Genomic DNA, 22,701 nt, shown 5'->3' with positions numbered 1-22,701 from the left:
CATTCCCCCAAAGGGAGTGGAATTTTTGTTTTCTGACCCTAATCTCAATTCCTTGATGGTCTAGGCTGTCACAGAGAGGAGCTGTTTATACCAGCCCAAGTCCACTTGCTGGACAAAGGCACCAACTGGCTAGACCTTTTTGGAAAGAATTTTTTTTGGCCGATTTAACATGCCAAATAGTGCAATACCAAACATTGATATCATAATCTGACTTCTTGAATTACAAGAAGTCCCCTTCATTGTCTCACCACCTGCAAGAGACACTCATCACAGATGCTTCCTTGCTGGAGTGGAGAGCACATCTCGATGATCATTCAGCCCACAGCTTCTGGTCCTCACAGGAGTCCAAGCTGCATATCAACCTACTCACGTTCCAAGCAGTTCACAAAGCAGGCAAGATGTTTTTACCCATTATTTGGTCAACACACATTCAGGTCAGGTTAGGCAGTTTGACCACTTCACCTCTGGAATTGGTGCATTAGGCACCAGATCACCTTCTCAACTGTTCACATTCAAGAGGTAACGAATTCCCTGGCAGACAGCTTCAGCAGGCTTTTCACACAGATGAGTGAGAATTCCATTCGTTGGTAGAGCAGCATGTCTTTCAGCAGCGGTGTTCCTATCTTGGGATCTCTTTGCAAGCGAGTGCTACTCCCAGGCCACTCAAGGCCTCAACTCCTCAAGCTCTACAGAGTGACAGTAATCCTGATAACACTCTGGTGGCCAGGAATTTGTGGTTCAACACCACCCTACAGCTATCTTTCCATTCATGAGTTCACCTACAATCATTATTGGGCATGTTATCCCAGAACAGGGGCTGGATGAACCACCTCAACCCAACTTTTCTCTGTATCAGGTAGTGTTGTTTTTGGATGGTTAATGAATGTAAAGAAAAGATCATGCTCTCAGAGTTTACTCCATTCTGAATAACAGCAGGAGACCCTCTACGCGGAAATACTGTGCCGATAAATGGAAACAATTCTCTTTGATGCCAGCAGCACCACTTACCTCTTAAGGCATCAGGAATCCTTCTCATGCTGGAATATCTTCTCTCACTGAAGACATCGAGCTTGTCTCTCAGCTCCCTATGGGTACATTTTGCAGCCATCAGCGCTTTCCAGCCCCCTAAAAAGGTCTATTCAGTCTTTACCCATCCCACTACTTCAACGTTCCTAAAGGGCATTATGAAGACATTCCCTCCAGTCTCAAAACTGGTCCCTTCCTGCAATCTAAACCTCATCCTTTCTGCCCTCACAAGACCACCATTTGTATCTTTGGCCTCTGTTCCCTCCTGCACCTTCCTTTGCAGGTCATATTCCTGACAGCGATTACCTCTGCTACAAGGATGGGGGAGCTTGTAGCTCTTATGGCGGACTCATTGTATACAATTTTTCACAAGGACAGGGTTTCTTTTTGACTGTATCCAATATACATCCTTAAAGTGCCTTCTGAGTTTCACTTTAACCAAACTATTCACCTTCCAGTGCTTTACCCTAAACCTCATCACAACATGGTGGAGACAAAACTCTATTTCCTGGGCATGCGCCAGGCTCTAGCCCTTTACTTTCACAGAACAGCACCCTTTCTGAAGTCTGCAAGGTTGTTCGTCACTATTGCCAAAAGAATGAAGGGGAAAGTGATCACTTCCCAGTGGCTCTCTAACTAGATTTCCTCATGCATTTTCTTTTGCTAGGATCTTATAAAAACCCTTCCTCAAACTGTTAGGACCTACAGTATGAGAGCCTTTGGAATTATGCAGAGCAGTCACTTGGTACTCTATTCACAACTTTACCCCACTTTACAATCTGGTTCAAGTTTTGGCTGGGAATGCCTTCTTTGTGCTCAGTAGTCCTCCACTCTGTAGTATAGCATATTTACTTACACCCTGCTCCTCAACAAGCACTGCTTGGAAGTCACCCACAGTGAATATCCCTAGGGACCAGCATTCAAAGAAGAAAGGAAGGTTACTTACCATCTCGTAACTGCAGTTCTTTGAGATGTATAGTCTGTATGTGTATTCACAACCCGCCCTTCTTCCCCTGTGATCAGGTTATCATGTGATTCACAGTAGAGTCAAAACGGAAGAGGCGGTTGGTCCATGCCACCTTTTCTGCCCTCACTTGGGAGCACAAGGAGGCAGGCATATCCACAGTAAATAGCCATAAGAGCCAGGTATCTTGAAGAAATTCAGTTACTATAAGCTAAGCAACCATCCTTTTTCATTCACAGATTGAAATTATAATTTGATATTTCTGGTGTCTAACAGCTTTCAAATACAGATTGTGAAAGTACTGAAGAGTGATACAAATTCAAAAACAAAAAAACCCACAACCCTTGATAAAACCTGAAAAGAATCACTGAATTAAGCATTTTGCGGGAGAGGAAAAGCAACTATGTTTTTACACAAAATAATATGCATGGCCTAATTTATACAGTAACGATCAATGCAATCTGTGTTTTAATAAAAAAGATTTAAAACCTCATATGTAGTTTGCTGCTTCAACAAAGAAGCCCTTCATTTTCTATCTAATGTAACTTGGCTCTGTATAATGTTCACCACTAGCAAATCTATTAATCTTTTTGGTATATGATCATAGAAATGTACACACAGACTAAATTTCCACTAATTGGAGTTATCAAGTCAGTAATGTAGATGGCCTATAAAGTTTGAGTTTGTTTAGATGGCAACTTGTTAAAGATGCAAAAACTAACAGTAAGATTTTTTTTTTTTTTAACATATCTCAGAAGCAGGAAGCCTGCCAAATAGGCCATGGGGACACTAGAGACAACCAAGGTGTTAAAGGAGTACTCAGGGAAGACAAAGCCATTGCAGAGAAGCTAAATGGATTCTTTGCATCAGTCTTCACTGCAGAGAGCTGGGGGAGATACATCAGAGCTATTCTTTTGGGGTGACAGATCTGAAGTACTGTCACTTATTGATGTGTCAATAGAAGAGGTTTGAGAACAAATTGATAAACACAACACTAATAAGTCACCAGGATCAGATGATCTTCATCTGAGTTCCTTCAGATATGAAATTGCAGAACTATTAACTGTAGTATGTAACCTATCACTGAAATAAGCTTCTGTATCAGATGATGGGAAAGTAGCTAATATAACACCAATTTTTAAAAAGGTCTCCAGAGGCAATCCTAGCAATTATATGCCAGTGAGCTTAACTTGAGTACTGGGTAGACTGATTGGAGCTGTAGTACAGAACACAATTATCAGTCATATAGATAAACATGATTTGTTGGAGAAAAATCAACATGGGTTTTGTAAAGGGAAATCATGCCTCATCAATCTATTAGAATTCTTTGAACTGGTCAACAAACATGTGGACAAGGGTAATTCAGTGGATATAGTGTATTTGGACTTTCAGAAACTTTGACAAGGTCCCTCGCCAAAAGCTCTTAAGAAAACTATGTAGTCATGAGATAAGAGGGAAGGTCCTCTCTCATGGATCAGTAACTTGTTAAAAGACGAGAAACAAAGGGTAGGGATAAATGGTCGGTTTTCACAGTGGATCTGTACTGGGATCTGTGCAGTTCAAAATATTCATTAACAATGTGGAAAATAGAGTGAACAGTGAAGTGGCAAAATTTGCAGATGATACAAAATTACTCAAGTTAGTTAAGTCCAAAACTGCCTGCAGAGCATTACAAAGGGGTCTCGTTAAAGTGAGTGACTGGGCAACAAAATGGCAGATTAAATTGCACATTGATAAATGTGAAATAATGTGTGTTGGAAAAAATAATCCCAACTACATATATAAAATGAAGGGTTCCAAATTAGCTATTACCACTCAAGAAAGTCAGTCATGGATAGTTCTCAAAACTTCAGCTCAATGTGCAGCGGCCGTCAAAAGGCTGACAGAATGCTAGGAACTATTAAGAAAAGGATAGAAAATATCATAATGCCACAATATAAACCCATAGTGTTCTCACACCTTGAATGCTGTGTCCAGGTCTGGTCACCCCATCTCAAAAGGATATAGTAGAACTGGAGAAAGTTCAGAGAAGGGCAACAAAGATGGTCATGGGTAAGGAAAGGCTTCCATATGAGGAGAGACTAAAGATTAGAGCTGTTCATCTTAGAATAGGAATGATTAAAAGGGAGTATGATAGAAGTTTATAAAATCATGAATGATGTGGAAAAAGTGAATAGAGAAGTGTTATTTACCCTTTCTCACAGTACAAAACCAGGAGTCATCTGATGAAATTAATAGGCAACAGGCTTAGTACAAACAAGAGGAAGTACTTTTTCACATAATGCACAGTTAATCTGTGGAATTTATTGCTGTGGGAAATTGTGATGGGCAAAAGTATGACTGGGTTCAAAAAAGAAATAGATAAGTTCATGGAGGATAGGTCCATCAATGACTATTAGCCAAGATGGTCAGGGATGCAATGCCATGCTTTGGGTGTCCCTAAAACTTGGACTGCCAGAAGCCAGGAGGGGAAAATAGGGGTGAATCTCTCCAAAATTACCCTGTTCTGTACACTCCCCTTGCAACTTTGGTACTGGCCACTGATGAAGAAAGGCTACTGGTCTGAGCCAGTTTGGCAGTTTTTAAGTTTTTATGACACCGTAGTGTTCTTTTTCTAACCTAGATAGAGTTAATGTAGTGGAATGTGTGAAATTAGTTCCCCTTTAATTAACTTTATTTAGGACTGTTAAAGCCAGTTTGCTTTTCGGAATAGCTGCTTTATCATCAGAGTTATAGGGCAAGTTTCTGTAATCCTGACTTATGCAAACAGTTCCTTTGTCTTCCGTGAGATTTTTCACATGGGGTAAGCATTGCAAAGTTGCTATTGTCATGGGCCCAATCTCAATTTTATGATGAATTTTGTTCCTAAAATTAAGAAAATTCATTCATATAAAATGTAGTGTTTTCCCAAGGGTGAAGCACTGCCATATGTTTATTGTACAGTTTCACTTATTATTCATCTTTCTAAGAGCCTTACTCATCTTTAATGTAGGCCCTGTCTGTGCTATATATACAACAAAATTAGGGCACCTGATGGCAATGTTGTTTAATTCAGTGACAACATTATTACAGTTGATAACATAAATTGGACCATAACTCTCTTCAATTATCTCGTGAAAGCTGTAGTCTGACCAAGACTTTAGCCTGATTATGAAAAATAGTTAAAGGTCCACTGTATACTACAAATTGAAACTGTTTGTAACCAGGCTAGGGCAATTGCCAGTGCCCTGATGTGGCTGTATTCGTAGTGTAGAAAGGACCTTTGTTTAAATTTATTATAATTTTTATTTGTATATAAACTACTGGTACTGAGACCAATTTATAATTTGTATACCATCATTTCTTAAACTATGGGAGAAAACCATAGTAACTTTTTGGGAGAATGTTGTTTAAAGATTTATTGTTTAATACATTTAGTTGAAGAAAAGAGAGAGACTTGGTGATTAAAAAAAAAAGTTCTTTAGTGACTTCAGTTGAAAATGGGGCAGATGAGTTGTACTACATGCTTTTAATTTTAGAAATTCATATTTAATCTAAATCATACTTTTCCCATACAGAGAAGATGGTGAGCTAGAAGATGGTGAAATAGATGATGCAGGATTTGAAGAAGTTCAGCAAGAACGGGATACAAAAGGGGAAGATAAACAGAAAAATGAAAAAGCACATAGAAAATCACGAAAGAAACGCAAAAAAGAAAAGGAAAAGAAAAAATCAAAAAGGAGAAGACGGGATAAACATAAGGTTAGAAAATGCAAACCAAAATGTTGGAGCTGATTATTGTAACTACTCAGATTATTTGTTCTCATCCAGGAAATGTGACATATCTGAAAGCTGTTTTATCCCTAAGCACCTACCACATCTTTTGACACTATATGAATGATAGAAAAATTTGGGCCACTATTAAAGGCCCCTCAGAAAAAATTATCAAGGCATTTTGATTAAAAATATTGGGTTGTATTCACTCTTTCATAAACAGTTGTAACTCCACTTACTTCAGTGGCAGTTAATTTTTCCAGGACAAGAAATGGTAGGTCAACAATTCTTCTGGCTGCTGCACTGTAAAAACTTAGTTTCAGAAACTCAGCTGCTAGTTTTTAATAAACTCAAACTCATTGATAAATTTCTGCTTCCAGTGTGCAGTGGTCACACTTCAACACTTTCTTGTAAAGTGGATAAAAAACTGACTAATGAAAAAAAGGCAATGGGTTGTGCTGAAAGGTAAATTATTGGACTGGAGGAATGTTACTAGTGGTGTTCTTAAAGAATTGGGGTTGGGATCAGTCTTACTCAAATTTTTATTAATTACCTTATCACAAAAAGAAGAAGCGTACTTAGGAAATTTGCTGCTGACACAAAGTTGGGAGGCATTGTCAATATAGAGGAGGATCAGAATAGTATATAGGAAGATCTGGGGGTCCTTGAAGACTGGAATGACAGAAATGGGATGAAATTCATAGTACAAAGTGCAAAGTCATGCACTTAGGGCCTAATAATAAGAATTTCTGCTGCAAGCTCATCACTTGGAAGTGACAGAGGAGGAGAGAGATGTGGGTGTTTGGGTTGATGATGGGATGACTGAGCCATCAATGTGATGCAGCTGTGAAAAAGGCTAATGTAATTCTAGGGTATTTGAGGCGAGGCATTTCCAGTAGAGTTATGGGAGTATTAATGCCATTGTGCAAAACACTGGTAAGACTTCATTTGGAGTACTGTGCACAGTTCTAGTCATCCATGTTCAAGAAAGATGAATTCACACTAGAATAGGTGCAGAGAAGAGTTACTAGGAAGATCAGGGTAATGGAGGGCCTATCTTATAAGAGGAGACTGAAAGAGCTTGGCTTTTTTAACCTAGCAAAAAGAAGGATGAGAGAGGCATATGATTACTCTCTATAAATACATTGCTGACTAAGCCCCAGGAACATAAAGAGCTCTTTAAACTAAAGGATAGTGTTAACACAAGAACAAATGGGAATAAACTGGCCATGAACAAATTGAAGCTGGAAATTAGAAGAACATTTCTTAAACCAGGGGTGAGGTTCTGGAATAGTTTCCCAATAGGCGCTGTAGGGGCAAACAACTGAATTAGTTTGGAGAGAGAGCTGGACAAATTTACGAGTCCAACAAAGGATTTGTTTGTGATGGTATGGGGCAGGGCTCAGCAGCCCTGGGGCTCGCTTCCAGTGTGTGTCTTATGTTCCTAAAAGCTCATACTTTAGGGTTTCAGCCAGCTTCCTGAGGGTCAGGATTGGACTCCTCCACTCCCATGTGTTCTAATGGGGTTTTTTTATTGCTTTATTTTGTTTGTTCATTTTCTTCTTCCACTGAAGCATCAGGGATGGCTACAGCTGGAGATGGGGCACTGTGATTATAACATTGACTACCATCATTGCTGTTAGGAGCCAGTGTTACACGAGCTGAGTTGATGTTAGCAATGGTGAGAAATTTTTGGAGCAAAAATCTGGTGTAGACAAGATTCTAATATGCTAGATATTAATGAAACACTCCCATTCCAGTCTTATCTGGGGCTTTTCACTTTTTCTAGTGATTTTCGTATATACAAACTGAAAATAATAAAATATAGGTAATACCAGGCATATGAACATTCAGATAAACAGTTCCACCCTATGTGTATCCACTGCACCTGACAATGTACAGTGGAAGAATTGTACGTGGACAACGTTTTGATCAAATAAATCCTCTATTTCTATAGTTTGTTGAGTAAATTAATTCTAGGGTTATAGCATTTGATTTTGTAAATCCATGATTTTTACACCAATTTCAAATCAAATCAAGTTCCAAATGGTTAATAAAAGTACTTTCAGGTAGTTCACTTTCACTATTGTTCACTATATTACTACCACATTAGTCCCTGTTCAGGTTAAGCTGAGTTATACATTGTTTAAAATCTCCATTTCTCTTCTGTTGCTTGTGTATAGCGGGAAAATTTTGGCAGCATTGCAAAATAATAACTGAAAACAAATATTCTAAAGAGCTAGCTTACCAGCAGCCAGAGCAGCAGTATGCCTGAGAGCTGTCAGAACAGCTGTCACAGAAGTTTGTGGGGCAGCTGGGCTCAGGTCCTTCCTGCACTCTGCCTTTGACCATACATCCTGGTCCTTGCACATGGGGACCCAGTGTCCCATCTCTCCTCTGGAGGCATCACATGGGGGCAGGAGCTCTTTCATATCTGGGGCACTATAGACTCATTGTGAGCAGAGTTAGTTGACTTGGTGCTTAAAATGCTGGCGCCTACCTGGAGTCTTGGGGTGAAATCCTGGCTGACTTCAGTGGGGCCAGGATTTCACGCTAGCGCTCCTGTGCTTGTTACCACTAGTGCAGCTGATCCAGTGGTAGCAATGGTGGGAAATTTTTAGAGAAAACATCTAGCGCAGGCATCTTTGAGTATGCATTACACCCATACAGCACTCTGAAATTTAACATTGAATAACTTAAAGAAACAAGTCGAGGCAGTGTAATTATACCTGTCCACTCAGAACTTATTAATATTTTCATAAGCCAGAGATGGGAACCATTGAGATTGTGTAATGTTTTAATATCCATGTAAATTACAGAGATTTCATGGGAGTTATATTTTATTTAATATGTGAGGAGGTACTGACTGTTCTTTACAATTAATCTAGTATAGTCATCAGATCATTTCTACGTATTTTGAAAGGTTGGAAAGTATACCATTTAATATAGGGGCGGGGGAATGAAAAACTTGCTCAAGGTCACGCAGAGATGGGAACAGAACCTAGATTTCCTGATTCCAAGTCTCCTACTATAACTATAATACAGCATTTCCCAGCCTCACTTTATTTTCTCTTACCTTTTTGCTTCATCTAGCAGAAGAATTTTAGGATTCTGAAGAACTAAGTGAATTTGGTTTTAATTATAAAGTTATACGAGATCTGAAAGATACAAATACAAAGATACAGATTCTATGTATGTATAAAAAAGTATACAAAGAGGACTTAAACTACAAGCAGGCCTTTCCCTGACCACTCCCGATACTCAGAACCTGGCACAAAAAGCACATTACCCCTCTGAAATAAATAGCTTGCTCCTGCTGCCAGCTAATATCCGGTAGTGTAAGTATTAGAAGTCTGTGCTGCAGAGCTGAAAATTCAGAGTTGAAATCCATATGATGATGCGGGTTGGTTTTTTAAAGTTGTGTATAATAGAACTTGTTTTTTCCCTTTAAACAACAATTAGAAAACCACATACAAAAACGTATGTTAAAAGAAACTTATGTAGTTTGCAAAGTCAAGCACTTGAAAGTTAAATAATGCCAGATTTACAGTTGCCTGTGCATCCTTAATTCTACCTTTTTATGCATGATTAAATACTATTCAGTCTTTAATTACACAATTGCATACTATTTTTTTCCATAGGATCCCACTGCAGTTCCCAGCTAAGATGCACAAGGGGGCAGAGTTAAGCTTGCATAGGCAACTGTAGATCTGGCATTTCCTAATTTTCAGGTGCTTGACTTTGCAACCTAAATAACTAAATGTGATCCCGGGATGCATAAACAGAGAAATCTCAAGTAGGAGCGTAGGTTATTTTGCCTCTGTATTGGTAATGGTGTGACTGCTGGTGGAATACTGTGTCCAGTTTCTGGTCCCCACAATTCAAGAAGGATGTTGGTTCAGAGAAGTGCCCCAAGAATGATTTAAAGATTAGAAAACATCCCTAACAGTGAAAGACTCAAAGAACTCAAGCTATTTAGCTTAAGAAAGAGAAGGTTAAGGGATGACTTGATGACAATCCATAAGTATCTCCATGAGGAACAAGTATTTAATAATGGGGGTCTTCAGTCTAGCAATGAAAGGTCTAACACGATCCAATGACTGGAAGTTTTAGCTGGACAAATTCAGACCTGGAAATAAGGTGTACATTTTTAACCATGGGAGATAATTAACCATTGAAACAATTTACCAAGGATTATAGTGTATTCTCCAGCACTGACAATGTTTAAATCGGGATTAGATGTTTTTCTAAAAGAGATGCTCTAGGAATTATTTTGGGGAAGTTGTATGGCCTGTGTTATAGAGGAGGTCAAACTAGCTGATCACAATGATCCCTTCTGCCCTTGGAATCTATGAACTTCCTTTTAACATAATGTGTTGTTTTGGGTATTGTGACGGGGCTAGCCCTGATGGCTATAGGAGGGTGCTGGAAGGCATATATATCAGCCCCAGGCATAGCAAATCTTTGTTCCCTGGGTGATCCAGCTGCAGCCACTCCAGGGCAATCAGGCCAATTAGGCCAGCTGTGGCCATCCAGGACAATTAGGCTAATCAGGCCAGCTGGGGCCAATCAAGGAACTTGCCCCAGCAGTTAAAAGCCTCCCAGTCAGGCAGGTGGGGGCAGCTGAGGGGGAGTTGAGTAGAGCTGCTACAAGGTGTGGAGTCAGTAGAGGAGCGGAGCGGAGCGGAGCTGCTGCAAGGTGTGGAGCCGGTGGAGGAGCTAGTGTGGGTGTGGCGAGAACACCCAGCCACGGGAGGTAAGAAGGAGCCTGTGCAACCAAGACCAGAGGACGCCAGCCCCAAAGAGCCTGAAGGAGAGCCACAAGCCAGGGGGGGCTACAGAAGAGTGACCCAGGGAAGGTAGTAGCCCCTTGGACTAAGCTGTTTGAGGCTACTCCTCGCAGGGTCCTGGGTCGGGGCCCAGGGTAGAGGGCGGGACCGCCCCTCCCCCTTGCTCCCACCCAGCCACACCACCGGCATGGCCTTAAGGAGCGCAGACCCACGGGGCAAAACAGGCCCATCTTGCCAGAGTATTTTTATGTAAGGCACAATAGCAGGTACAAAAAATGTCAGGCAGCAGTGTGTGACTACTTTTTAATTGATATCTATTGTGGAACAGTAGTAGATGATGATCAGGGCTCAGTGTGCAAAGAATCACTAACTTCTATGATAATATTAATTTATTCTGTTGCTATGGAACTTGCTTCAGTCCCATGCACCCATCATACAAACAGCTATGCCTCAGAGATAAAGTACTTATTCATATAAGTTTTGTCTGATTATTTTTGAGTGTGGCTTTTTTTTTTTTTTTTTTTTTTTTTTTTTTGGGAAAAATTTTTTTGTGCACTTTCCTGATGGCCCATTTTTTTAATTCCCTACATCCTGGAAAGTTTTGTGTGGGTGGTCCAGCTCAGAACCTTATTATGCCGCACCTCCTGCCAGCATGTCCCTTGGAAGGGAGTTTGTGGCTCAAATCTCCAGCTATCCAGACCTTCGCTGCTGTGTTGTTTTCCACTACTCTTTTTGCTATCCCCATTCCTTGCCTATAAGCAGGACTTCAGCAATGTCTCCCTGACCCTGCTGCCTGGCTTCATGGAACAGTGTAGTCAGCATACATTGTAGTCCCATTTAAGTGCTTTTTGGGGTAGGGGAGGACTGGAGAGAGGAGCATTTGCAGACAAATCCCCACTAGTCAGAGACAACAAAATCTGAGGGGCCTGGATGCAGCAAGATAATGAATTTGATGGCAAAAATTCTGAATTACATGGCACCTTGGGAAACGCTAGATGCCATGATTGTGCAGTTGCAGATTCCACAGTACGCTGATTGAAATTAATAGGATAGTTTGCATGACTTGGGGCCATTATTTCAGGCTGTCTGTGGACTAAGGCATCAGTCAGTGCATCAGTTTAGTCAGTTGTTTTCAGTGTTATATCATTAACCGTAAAGACAAGAAACTGATTTTATAAATGAAAGCTGATATTCTGAAGCTGTTTATTGGGAATTTTTGATGGGACCACTCGTAACAAAATAAATTCTCTCTTTAGTCTTCTAAACCAATCTAAACACATACAGGTCTGCACATGAAGACAGAACACTCTCTTGTATTGTCATACCCCTTGCATATAAAGTTCTAGCCATAACTCAGATTTCTGTTAGTCTCCAGCAGATGGAGAACAGTCTTTTCCTGTAACAATAACCTCGCTAGAGGACAAAGAAGCAGTCCTCAGACACTTGCAGGAAGCTGTAGTGATCAGTTGGTACAGCAGCACGTGTGAGGCACTGACAGCTTGGGACCCTCAATCCCATAAGCAGCAGAGGACCCTGTGCCTCCCTTTTCCCCTGTGCTCCCAACCTCCTTACCAGGTTTCCAAAATGGCTGGCAAGGAGCAAGGGTAAGAATCATCCTAGCATTACCAGACATTTCTGCTTGAAGTTCAGGGGCAGCTTAGACTCAAAAGGGAAGAGCAGGGATGAAAGTCTCCTCAGAAATCCCTTACAGATTAGGAAGCCCTGTGAAGAATACCTCCCCTTCTCCTACCAGAGATTCAGCCCCTCTAGAGTAGGAGGGAATTTAGGAGCTACCCAAATGGATTACTGCCTCTCAGACTCAAGCAGGCTCACTGGAGGTCAGCTGCTCCAGCTCCCAGAATAAAGGGATGGTTAGAGTACAGATGCACTCTTAACCCTGCTTCTGCCTTGGACAAAGACTTGGCTCCTGCCCTTAAAAAGGCATTGTTCCTGGGAAAGGACACCGAGAGGGCAGGAAGTTCCTCTTTCATCGACCTAAGCATCCTGGCCTGATCTGCTATTTAAGTTCATCTGACCCCCAATCCACTTTCCTCCAGAAGGCAAGAGCAATTCTGACAACAGATGGTTTTCCATGAAAAGGATTCATCCTCAGTGAGAGATCAGGAAGCCAGAAAAAGTACAGACTGTTCAGGCAGCAGCAGTTCTAAGAATAAGTACTCCCGTAGTCCTCCCACCTTGAGTGGAGAGGCTGTTCCAGCTCTTCTAGCAGCCCCTTTAGAATGCAGGACTCCAATCCTCTAAAACAAATTCATGGGCATCTTTCTGGATTTAGCTTTGCTTGTAGATCCTTACCAAGCATGATCAGCTCTGTCAAGGCAAGGAAAGAGATTAGTGGCAATGAACCATGCACCTTCCTAGGTTGTCTCTGAAATCAGGGAGAGATTTGATATCATAAGCTAATATTTTGTATATTATATATTAATTAATATATACAGGCCTTTGTATAAAAACATTTTAGAAATAACATTGGTTCTCTTTTTCAGCATAATTCCCCCTCCAGTGATGACAGTTCAGACTACAGCCTTGATTCTGATATTGAACGTACAGAAAGATCACATAAGAAGGGAGCTGGTTTGTACAGAGATTATGATAGCTCATTCCTTCAGGTATAGCTTCTAAAATTTTCATTTCTTCCATTTATCCATAATTTTTACATAATTAGCACTGTCCTATTTATAAATGCATGTGTCCCTAATCCATGCTCAAGAAAGATTTCATTCTGGCAATATATTTAGATCTCAATCCCATTGGGTAAGTTTCCAGATGTACTACAGTATTACATATTTAATGAACCTATACTATTATAGAGTAACTCTGATTTTACAATCTAATATTTCCTGAGCACGAGTTTCAATGATACAGGCAAGTGGGAGCATCTTTTTCTCTATCAGAAAAGAAGGTACCAATGAGAATTAAATAGCTTTCATTTCTGCCCTTTTCCGATCCTTCTTGGCATTCTCACTCCCATCCCCCAACCTACCTCCAGGGAGTAGTTCTAAGAGGGCCCCTTTTATCCCTCCATAGTTAGTATGGTGGAAATGGGCTGTGCTTCTGTGGATATGGCAGTGGTTCTCTCTAGAAGCTACCAATAAAAATATACAGCTTGCATGCTGTTTTATTAGCGTAATTTGTCCTGGCTTTTTCAGTTCAGACCACCAGATATCCCTCTAGAACAGTAGCTCTCAACCTTTCCAGACTACTGTACCCCTTTCAGGAGTCTGATTTGTCTTGCATGTCCCCACATTTCACTTAACTTAAAAACTACTTGCTTATGAAGGCAGACATAAAAATACAAAAGTGTCATAGCACACTACTACTGAAAAATTGCTTATTTTTTCATTTTTACCATAAATTATAAAATAATTGGAATATAAATATTGTGCTTACATTTCAGTGTGTAGTAAATAGAGCAATATAAACATGTCATTGAATGACATTTTAGTTTGTACTGACATCGCTAGTGCTTTTTATGTAACCTGTTGTAAAACTAGGCAAAGATTTAGATGAGTTGATGTACCCCCATGGAAGACTTCTGCATACCCCTGGTTGAGAACCACTGCTCTAGAAGCCAACAGAAGAAATTGACTCTTTGTTTCCCCTGAAGGAGGGACAGAGAAGCTGGAGGCATTGGATCTCTGACTGAGAAACTGGAGAATCATAGAAGATTAGGGTTGGAAGGGACCTCAGGAGGTCATCTGTTCCAACCCCCTGCCCAAAGCAGGACCAACCCTAACTAAATCATCCCAGCCAGGGCTTTGTCAAGCCACATCTGAAAAACCTCTAAGGATGGAGATTCCACCATCTCCCTAGGTAACTGATTCCAGTGCTTCAGCACTCTCCTAGGGAAAAAGTTTTTTTCCTAATATCCAACCTAGACCTCCCCCACTGCACCTTGTAACCATTGCTCCTTATTCTGTCATCTGCCACCACTGAGAACCGTCTAGCTCCATCTTCCCTGGATCTCCCCCTTCAGGTAGTTGAAAAGCTGCTATCCCCGCTCACTCTTCTCTCCTGCAGACTAAACAAGCCCAGTTCCCTTAATCTCACTTTATAAGTCATGTGCTTCAGCCCCCCAATCATTTTTGTTGTCCTCCACTGGACTCTCCAATTTGTCCACATCCTTTCTGTAATGGGGGACCCAAAACTGGACCCAGTACTCCAATTGTGGCCTCACCAGTGCCAAATAGAGGGGAACAATCACTTTCCTTGATCTGCTGGCAATGCTCCTACTAATGCAGCCCAATATGCCATTAGCTTTCTTGGCAATAAGGGTACTGTCATATCCAGCTTCTTGTCCGCTGTAACCCCCAGGTCCTCTTCTACAGAGCCAGTTGGTCCTCAGTCTGTAGCAGTGCATGGGATTATTCTGTCTTAAGTGCAGGACTTTGCACTTGTCCTTGTTGGACCTCATCAGATTTCTTTTGGTCCGATCCTCCCAATTTATCTAGGTCACTCTGTATCCTATCCCTACCCTCCAGCATATCTACCACTCCCCCCAGCTTAGTGTCATCTGCAAACTTGCTGAGGTACAATCCACTCCATCCTCCAGATCATTAATAAAGATGCTGAACAAAACTGTCCCCTGGGGCACTCTACTTGATACTGGTTGCCATCTAGATATTGAGCCATTGATCACTAGCCAGCTTTCTATCCACCTTATACTCCATTCATCCAACCCATACCTCTGTAACTTGCTGGCAAGAATACTGTGGGAGACCATATCAAAATCTTTGCTAAAGTCAAGACATATCACATCCACCACTTTCCTCACATCCACAGAGCCAGTCATCTCATCATATAGGGCAATCAGGTTGGTTAGGCATGACTTGCCCTTGGTGAATCCATGCTGACTGTTCCTGATCACCTTCCTCTCTTCCAAGTGCTTCCAAATGGATTCCTTGAGGACCTGCTCCGTGATTTTTCCAGGACTGAGGTGAGGCTGACTGGTCTGTAGTTCCCCAGATCCTCCTCCTTCCCTTTTTTAAAGATGGACACTATATTTGCCTTTTTCCAATCATCTAGGACCTCCCCCGATGAGTTTCCAAAGGTAATGGCCAATGGCTCTGCAATCACATTAGCCAACTCCCTCAGTACCCTCGGATGCATTGCATCTGGCCCTAGTGACTTGTGTATGTCCAGCTTTTCTAAATAGTCCTGAACCTGTTCTTTCAGCACTGAGGACTGCTCACCTCCTCCCATTCTGTGCTGCCCAGTGCAGTAGTCTGTGAGCTGACCTTGTCTGTGAAGACAGAGGCCAAAAAAGCATTGAATACTTCAGCTTTTTCCACATAATCTGTCACTAGGTTGCCTCCTCCATTTGGTAAGGAGCCCACACTTTCCCTGACCACCTTCTTGTTGCCAACATAGCTATCGAAACCCTTCTTGTTACCCTTCACATTCCTTGCTAGATGCAACTCCAATTGTGCTTTGATCTTCCTGATTTCCCTCCTGCATGCTCAAGCAGTATATTTATACTCCTCCCTATTCATCTGGCCAAGCTTACACTTCTTGTAAGCTTCCTTTGTATGTTTAAGCTCATCGAAGATTTCTTTAAGCCAAGCTAGTCACCTGCCATATTTGCTATTCTTTCTGCACATCAGAATAGTTTGTTCCTGCGCTCTCAAGAAGGTTTCTTTAAAATAGAGCCAGCTCTCTTGGATTCCTTTCTCCCTCATATTAGCCTCCCAGGGGGTCGTGCCCATCAGCTTCCTGAGGGAATCAAAGTCTGCTTTTCTGAAGTCCAGGGTCCATATTCTGTTCTTTCTTTCTTTTGTCGGGATCCTCAACTCTATCATCTCATGGTTGCTGCTGCCCAGTTTGCCACCCACTTCTACTCCTACCAATTCTTCCTTAATAGCAGATTTTCATCAAGACTTGAGTTCAAAACCTCTTCAAAAACCCTTTGGATAGCCTAATTTATTGATATTCTAGTTAGTCTAGTCATCAAACTCAAGAGCATGCCTGCAGAAAGTGGAAAAAGGGTGAAGCTGAGCATGCTTCCATCTAATTGGCATCACCTTGTCTGATTCACTGAGAGAGAGAGAGACACACTTGTTTGTATCAATGTCATCGTGCTATGGGAAAACATTAAGAGAGTTAAGAAATGTGATTTTACTTGAATTTTCTAGATTTTATTGTAGACATAATCTCGTATTTACGATTTTTATATTGGAGTATCACATTTCTCCTTTTCCATCAGATTCTAAAATTCATTTATATGATTTTATTTATTAGTTTCAGGCATATCAGTAGCTGTAAAAAGTATGTTTTTTATTTTCTATGTATCTAATGTGTGTTTATTGATCAATAGCCAAGGCAGCCTATCACTTCTCCCATGCTTTTATTGCTTTGGTAATTACAACTAAAATTCAAAGAAATATTTACATGTTTAATTGTAATTCAGTGTCACAAAAAAACCTGTTAATTTATCAGAAATAGGCACCAACATTTCTCTTTTTAAATGCATTATGATGACCACTAATATGTAACTTACTTTTCAAGTAAATTGATCATAGTAAAAAATACGATATGCTAGAAAATTTTGTATTTATACAAATCTAAAGTATATTTGAGCTAGGTGAAACATACATTGCTAAATCAATTTAGGTACTAATTTTATTTTTTGTGAAAAGCTTTTTTTCAAAACACAACATCAATAGACATATTTCCATGACTTTTATTTTATTTTTAAAGGAATAACATTCTCCTGGCAGTGCAATATAACAAAGGGATTGCAGTAGCAGATCAGACTAATGTCCATTTAGTCCATTATTCAGTCTCAGACAGCGATTTATAACCGAAGTTCTGAGGGAGGTGTAAAAACTACATAATAGACAATTTACAATATCGTGTGATAGTAATTTTGTTATTGAATAATTAAATTGCACTTTACAACAATAGGTTTGCTTGTGCAAATCATTGAAAAATCGTGGAAATGGTGAAAACATTTGACAGTAAAACAATTGTGTAGAAATAACTGTCTTAATAAAGTGGGAGAGAGGGGGAGTTTGGGAGGCTGAGATGTTAAACTGCTTCTAATTGCCAGTACCCCTTTCATGCAGCATGGACATTTATCAGGAAACTACATGACTTCACAGAAGGCACAACATAATAAAAAATTAAAAAATAAGGAATATGATGAATACACTAATTACAGTGATGACAACTTTGGTAACTATAATGAGGCAGAAAAGGAGGAGGATTTTGCTGACCAATTAAAACAGTACAGAAAAGCTAAAGAAACTTCAAATACTGATATAGGAGCTCCATTTCCTAAAGAACCAATGAAAAAACAGGGGATGAAAGGAATCCAGAAAGGTAAGGTTTGGTTTAATAACTAACTTAGTTCATTTCAGAGACGTGTCAGAATGGGATAGTGTTCTACTAATGGTGAAAAAGTTGAAAATTTTAGAGAGACAAGGTAAGTTAGGTAATATCTTTTACAAGCTTGTCTCTTTCATTAACAGAAGTTGGTCTAATAAAAGATGATTACCTCATCTACCTTGTCTCTCTCATATCCTAGGACCAATACAGCTACAACAACACTTCAAAATTTTAGGTCAGACCCAATTTTTCAGTTGTTTCTCTTAGTTTAAGTTCAGTATTTCAGCTGTCTCCTATAACTCCTGCTGATTTCTGACATCTGAACTGTTTTTCTGGTGACAGCATTTCTTATCTATAGCTGATAGGATCCATTGTTTCTTGTTTTATCGTCTCTTGTGTTTTTGTTGTTGTCTTTTTGTGTATGGGTTGCTTTTTCTTGTCTTGCTTCTCCCCTCAGTGCATCTCTCCTCTACCATCCAATTGTAGGAGCTATACAAACAGTAGATGGGTGCTGGTAGTTTTTCTACCAGGTGGCATCTATGGATTGTGTTGGTAATTAAATGTGAAGTGCTGATAGTAACTCTCCTCTTCTTATATGCAGCTAGCAAATTCAAATCAGCAAGTATCATACTGTATCATCAAAATAAAAATTACATGGTTGCAGATCAGTGCTGTATATCCAGGTTGATATTCCATGTTCTACAATGATAGTGTAATTTTTAAAATTAAATCTTGCCAATTGTTGGAAATTGTGTAAGTATTTGAGGAGTAATATTGCTTCAAAATTATTTTCTATATGATGTACTGCATGAAAGTGTCATAAATAGAGCTGGGTGGGAAAAATTGCAAATATGACTTATAAAATATATCTTGATTTAGGGACAAGTTTGTAAAAGTATTTAAGCACCTAAAAATACAGATGGATACCTAATGGGATTTTCAAAAGTGCTTAAGGTGCCTAACCCCATAGGCAGCTAAATACCTTTAAAAATGTGGCCCTTAGTCATGTTCATACATACCCCTTTTTGTTCATTTTTTTCACAAATTTTCATATGTTCAAAATTCTGTTGAATGTTCATGGAAAATAAATCCTGGAACCATACCTAAAACAATTTGCATGACAAATTAAATTATGCATGACATTGATGTAATGTAGTGGCCACTTAAGAAATTAACCTTGAGGGTTGTGAGTGAATAAGGGAGGCAGTAAGGTAGTTATGGAGAGAAACAGATATGGGGTGGAGAAGATCTATTCCTCACTAGAGGGGTCTCTGTTTGAGAAGGTTTGCCAGGGACAAGATGATCATGAAAATAACCTGATTCTAAAACATGGCTATCATCTAATTCATAAAATTATTTTTTTCGCTGTTGTTGCTATGGTTTCATTTTGTTTGTTTTTTTTTCAGTTTAAAATGGGTCTAAAGTGCCTGTCCACAGGTTTTGATTGATCTGTCAGTTATTTAAAATCACAAAATACAAAACTAATATGCAATTTTGTTGAATATTCACTAAGTTACTTTTTTCAAGTTTCACAAAATTACAGGAATTAGTATTGGTATCTCCAGTATGGTTCCTTCAACTATCAGGTTGTGGGCACTTGAGTCCCATTGTTTTGTTGATGTCATAAACAATTCTTCTTGCCCAGGTAAATAGGAAATACAGTGGTTTCAGTAAATTTAAATGGAGAAAATACTGGATTTACCATTTTGTCTTGCCCAAGACTGATATTTTTTCAATCATACAGGTTGTGCTTCTAACAATTAAACACTTCTTATTTTATTTCCACTGGCATAAATGTGCATGACAGTTTTTCTGATAGATAAGAGATGGTTCTTGTCATGAAGAGCTTACAGTTTAAGTTTAGACATAACATGTCCGTGATGATAATAAACAAGGGTGGATGAGAAGGGTTATGCAATAACAAGAGCATGTATTTGCTTTGGTTAGGAGTGTACATGTCTTGAACACTCTGCTATTTTTTACTTAAATACCATGTTTATAAATGAGTCTTAAAATTCGGGTGTCTCTTTTTTGTGGGGTATATTGGCTTAGTAGTTTAGGGATGGGGAAATGGAGGGTCAGAAAGGGGATGAGAATGAAGTCAGTGAAGTCATAGTGGCCATGTGTGTGAGAGGCGAATGCTTTAGCCTTGGTACTTATTCTACTGTAATGCCAAGAAGAGCTTTTGGACTTTCATCTTCCATTTGGACGTAGCAGGCAAATCTGCTAAGGTGCAGTTGTCTCGGTAGAGAGGTCTTAAACTGTTTGTTTAACTCTTACCTGAACCTGAATTCTCAAATAGCAACAATGCCCTGTGAGAAAGCACTTAACTTGTAAATTTGAGATTCTCAACTGAGATTAAGAGCTCCAGTTCCTTGGAATTGTTTATATATATATATATATATATATATATAGGGAGAGGGAGAGCGCGCGCTATTCCTTGCATGTGCAGCACATGAAAATTGTTATCTATAAGGTGACTGGCATTATATCACATCTCTTCATGGGACAAACGCCAGCCATGTGATCACAGATACCCTGAAAGGCTTTCCTTTTAAGATGCCCACTTTAAAAAAGGGAGACAGCGATTTCATCTGTTTCGACCATTAGGGCATTCATGTCTGCATTTGGACTTCGGTCCTCGTACAGGTTCCTAACAATCTAATTGGATGATACCTTTATCATCCCTGCATCTGTGGCATCCATAACACTGATTACAAAGGGATCACCCATCCTTTTGATATTGTTTACACCTGAGCCACTCATGACGTTCAAGAAGCAGAAGGTAAAGGCTACACATGCTCATCATGGAATTCCTTTCTCCTCATCATTACCATCTACAGTGATCTTTCCAGATGGTGGACTGGAATGTTCACCCTGTTCCTCCATCCTTTTCAAGACTTGTGGACTCTAGTTGATGAAAGCTTCACATCAGGATGCTGGATTTGAAAGCTGTTTGAATAACCTGCAGAATCAAAACCCAAGGCTCACCTGCCAGAGAAAAACTATGTCCAGACCAATTCTTTGAGCAGAGATTTTTACAACAGCACAAATGTCTGTCTTAAGTCTCAGAGAGGTAGCCATGTTAGTCTGTATACAGCGAAAACAACGAGAGTCCTGTAGCACCTTAAAGACTAACAAATAAGTTAGTTAGTTAGTAGTCTTAAGTCTCAGTCTGACATTGTGTTATGCAAAAGGACTAAGTCATAGCTAGATCTGTTAACGAGCAGAACACCTGTTATGTCCAGTTTTGCTTCTGGGTTAAACAAGATCCAGTATTGTTGTCAGAATCCCTTTTCTTGGATTGAATCAGGAATTCCTCTACATGTTTCTTCTGATTCCGTTAATTAATTGGTTAATTGAGTTGAAGCCAAGATATTGTCAGTTGACTTAACCAAGTCCTGGCATTTTGTTTGGTATTCAGACATCACACAAAGGTGTGATGTTAGCACCACTCTGTCTTCAAATTGAGTTGAGTACTCTCAATAAGCCTCATTCTTGGGTTGACATCATGAATTCTGGATTTCTGACATGCTGGATGAGAATGTTCTCTGAAGTCTAATAAATCCTATTAAAAATGAGTTTTTGACCAAACCAGCCTCTCTTGCTTTTAATGTTGCCATCTATGACACTTTGAATATTAAAAACTGTGTTTGAATTCTACCCGGCTGCATGGATTCTGAATTCAGCTTCCACACACTCATGCTTGGGGTAACAGTCTTCACTGACCTTGCAATATCCTAATGTAACCACTCCTTGTAGTTCCTTGTAGTAACTGCTTTGCCTTCATGACTGCAATAAAGAAAACTAGATTTCTTTATGCAGCGGACTTGGTTGTACTATGAGTACCACAAGATACTCATAGTCATTTAAGTGACCTGAGGGAGTTTTTCCCTGGTGCATGTGTATCTTTTTTGCTTTGGGATTCAAATCTTACTTCACAAAGCACTTGGTACCTCTGATCTGCTGTTTGCCAGAGTACGATCAGTATCATATACCAGGGAAAAGGGCATTGCATACAGACTTAGTGAGAACCAGTCTCACTAATGGCCAATCATTTGTAAACTGTAATCCATGTGGGAAATATGATTCTGTTAATGTGCTTATTCTCACTTCCAGTCTCAAGTCATCTGTTTCCATCTTGCAACTGGCTGGTAACTTGTTCATATTTCCCCAAGTTTCTTTTACACACTTGTTTCAATTCACCAGCTGTCCATTCACCTGCAGAAATCAAAAGATATTCAACTTAATCCGAAGGCAGCATAAATCGCAGGCCTTCAGGATTTGGGTATTTTTATAGATCTTGCGAAGCTGTTAATTTGAAGCTATATATGTTTTTGAAGCAAAAGTTTGTCCTTCACTGGGGAATCTGATCTGGGGGAGTGAAATTGTGGATACTTCTAATACCTTCTTGACCTATCATCCAGAACTGATGCTCATTTTAGCAGTTTTGCGGTCTTTGTTCATCTAGAACTCCTTAATTCACCTTCTGAAGGTTGTACTGTTCACTAATCTCTCACAAGTGGAAATATGCAGAGGACACTAGACAAAGAAAGAGAGGTTATTTACCAGTGACTGTTGTTTTTCCAAGCATGTCACTCTGCATATTCACATTGCCCACCTTACCCTCCTTACCTCTTCAGAGTTTTGAGTAAAGAATTCTGAAATTAAGAAAGTAACTGAAGGGCAGCTAAGGCCAGTCTTTTATACCCATGGAATCCTCCACAGTAACGTGTGGTTGATGGTGATTGGTCCCAACAGACACAACTTGCTGGAAGATTCCACAGCTCTGTGCCAGTGGCACAAGTGTGAATACTCTTGAAG

The 22,701-nt window shown here is 39.9% G+C and overlaps 1 protein-coding gene across 1 annotated transcript in view; it reads left to right on the top strand.

Moving 5' to 3' along the window:
• The window catches only part of ZC3H6 (zinc finger CCCH-type containing 6), a 97,373-nt gene that overhangs the window by 34,516 nt on the left and 40,156 nt on the right, over window positions 1–22,701 (top strand). Inside the window, exons 2-4 of the mRNA XM_067532833.1 lie at window positions 5,548–5,731; window positions 13,038–13,160; window positions 17,616–17,871. Of these exons, the coding sequence (XP_067388934.1) occupies window positions 5,548–5,731; window positions 13,038–13,160; window positions 17,616–17,871 (563 nt within the window). The remainder of the gene's footprint in view (window positions 1–5,547; window positions 5,732–13,037; window positions 13,161–17,615; window positions 17,872–22,701) is intronic.

This window comes from Emydura macquarii, unplaced genomic scaffold, assembly GCF_026122565.2.
Source record: "Emydura macquarii macquarii isolate MOO-44397 ecotype Brisbane River unplaced genomic scaffold, CSIRO-AGI_Emac_v2 contig_3305, whole genome shotgun sequence".
NCBI classification, from domain to species: Eukaryota; Metazoa; Chordata; order Testudines; family Chelidae; genus Emydura; species Emydura macquarii.
This window is presented reverse-complemented; position numbering and strand designations above follow the sequence as displayed.